Source organism: Dasypus novemcinctus, chromosome 30, assembly GCF_030445035.2.
Source record: "Dasypus novemcinctus isolate mDasNov1 chromosome 30, mDasNov1.1.hap2, whole genome shotgun sequence".
Lineage (NCBI taxonomy): Eukaryota > Metazoa > Chordata > Mammalia > Cingulata > Dasypodidae > Dasypus > Dasypus novemcinctus.
The window spans coordinates 41690469-41692886 of record NC_080702.1 but is presented as its reverse complement, the minus strand read 5'-3'; the positions used below and the strand labels follow the sequence as shown (position 1 = coordinate 41692886).

The 2418-nt window shown below is 38.8% G+C and overlaps 1 protein-coding gene across 1 annotated transcript; it reads right to left on the bottom strand.

Moving 5' to 3' along the window:
- Nucleotides 1–1045: 1045 nt before the first annotated feature.
- LOC131276629 (olfactory receptor 7A5-like) lies at nt 1046–1963 on the bottom strand. The gene has a single exon (XM_058290163.1). It carries the CDS (start codon nt 1961–1963, stop codon nt 1046–1048), a length of 918 nt encoding a protein of 305 aa, XP_058146146.1.
- Nucleotides 1964–2418: the final 455 nt, after the last annotated feature.

Sequence of the window (2418 nt, the reverse complement as noted above, 5' to 3'; positions counted from 1 at the left end):
TTGGATCAAAGACCAGTAGATTCAGTCAAAGTCAGTTGGACCTCCCTAAGGCTGGTCAAGGCTCCAATATATAAGGGATCACAGACAAGATCTGTAGAGCCTTCCCAAAGCTGATCACACATTCTGGATGGCCCTGCCGAGATCAAATAACTCCAAACCATTGAAACTCATGCAATATTTAAAGTATCTTACTAAACCATTTACTTATGTGATGGCTTACTATGCATCAACATAAATTATATCTGCTGGTTGATATAATATTGAATGGGAATGGAAATGGATCATTTAGAATGGTTGGCTGAAGCATATTTTCAGTATTACTTCAACTGTTTGCAGACAACAATTGTGGCCACCATGTGATTCATTTGATTTGCAGACACCTGTATTCAAATGACACTATCATTAATGTTAGCTTCCTGATAATCTGTGGTGTTTGCAAGGATGTGGATATCTGTACAGTAATAGCTCATGGCTCTGAATCAGAATGTTCCCTTGAAAAGACATTATTATTCAGATTTTCAAACTCTTGCATATAGTCATATTTCAACAATATATAGAAGAGAGCACTGAACAAAAAGAAAGAAATGGATGGTCATGGAAATAGCGAGGTTTTAAATTACCTACTTTTAAAATTTATGATATAATTTTGAAAAAGGGCAGATAATCTGTTGACAAGACAACAAAGAGTTGAATTTATAAACAACTCTGGAACTATTCAAACGAAAACAGAAATGTGATACAATAAAATAATGTGCAAAATGCAACCCACACCTGGACTCCATTAAATAAAGTTCTTAAACATGGACATGAGCCTTTCATACCTTAAGGAGCAAATTTTAATCTCCAAATATAAAAATGTTGCGCTAAAAACACAATATATGATTACAATTTTTATTTCATTATATTTGAGATCATCTTGTTCTTAGACAGGTCAACTTCCTTGATCTGAGAAAAGAAAGCAAATTTCTGACACTGAGGGTATAAAAGCTGCTAAAACCAAATTTACATCTGCCACAGGACAAATGACACTTTGCAGTCTTTCCTTTCAAAGCATTTTTTTCAGAGCCTGCTTTATGTCTTTATTCCTCAGACTGTAGATGTAGGGGTTCAGCATGGGTGTGACCACAGTGTACATCACTGCAGCTGCTGCACCTGAATGTGTATCACGTGAAGAAGCAGGACTGAGGTAAACTCCTATGCTCGTACAATAAAATAAGGAGACCACCAAGAGATGAGATGCACAGGTAGAAAATGCTTTATACTTCCCCTGAGCTGATGAGATTGCACGTATGGAGGAAACGATCTTATAGTAAGAAAAAAGGACACCAACTAGGGGACCCCCACCCAGGGCTACTGCTACAAAATATGTCACTAAGTAATTGCGGAAGGTGTCAGAACAGGCAAGCTGGACCATCTGACGAATATCACAGAAAAAGTGTGGAATTTCCACATGTGTACAAAAGGACAGCCGTAGCACCATTAGCCCCTGCAAACAGGATTGTGTAAGACTCAAGGTCCAGCACCCTAGAACAAGCAGGACACAGATCTGGGGGTTCATGATGACTGTGTAATGCAGGGGGTGACAGATGGCCACGAAGCGGTCATAGGCCATCACAGCCAGGAGGAAGTCATCCAACCCTCCAACGAGCAAGAAAAAGTACATCTGGGTGATGCAGCCTGCATAGGTTATGACTCTGCTCTGAGTCTGGATGTTCACCAGCATCTTTGGGAGAGTGGTGGAGGATAAACAGATGTCACAAAAGGATAGGTTGGAGAGGAAGAAGTACATGGGTGTATGGAGGTGGGAGTCTGAGATGATGGCCAGGATGATAATCAGGTTCCCAAAGATGGTGACCAGGTACATGGACAGGAACAGCCCAAAGAGGAGGGGCTGCACTTCTGGATTCTCTGAAAATCCCAGGAGACAAAATTCTGAGATCTGTGTTTCATTTCCAGGTCCCATGTAGCAAATGTGACTAACAAGAAATAGAATGCATCTTGGGTAGTTTTCACATAAACAAGCAGCAATATCAAAATAGAAATGCTATGAACTGTCTATTTCAGTGAAAATTTGATCACTGTATCATTTGTATGAATCTCATGCCTTTAGGGTATTTCTAGTACCACCTCTGATTAGGAATTCCATCCCCAAAACCCTTCACTAAGGATTCATAAACTCTTTGGATTTTATGAGAATTTCATTCATTTATGGTATGTGTGTGTATATATATATACACACACACATATACATACACACACCATATAAAGTCACAACTTAGTTGTGACTAAGACCAAGTATATTTGATGCTATGGGTCTGCAATGCTGTAACATAAACGTCCCAACATTCTGAAAGTAAAAAATATATGCAAATAAAAGTGTAATCTTATTATAAATCAGCTGTTTATAGTTATTTCAAG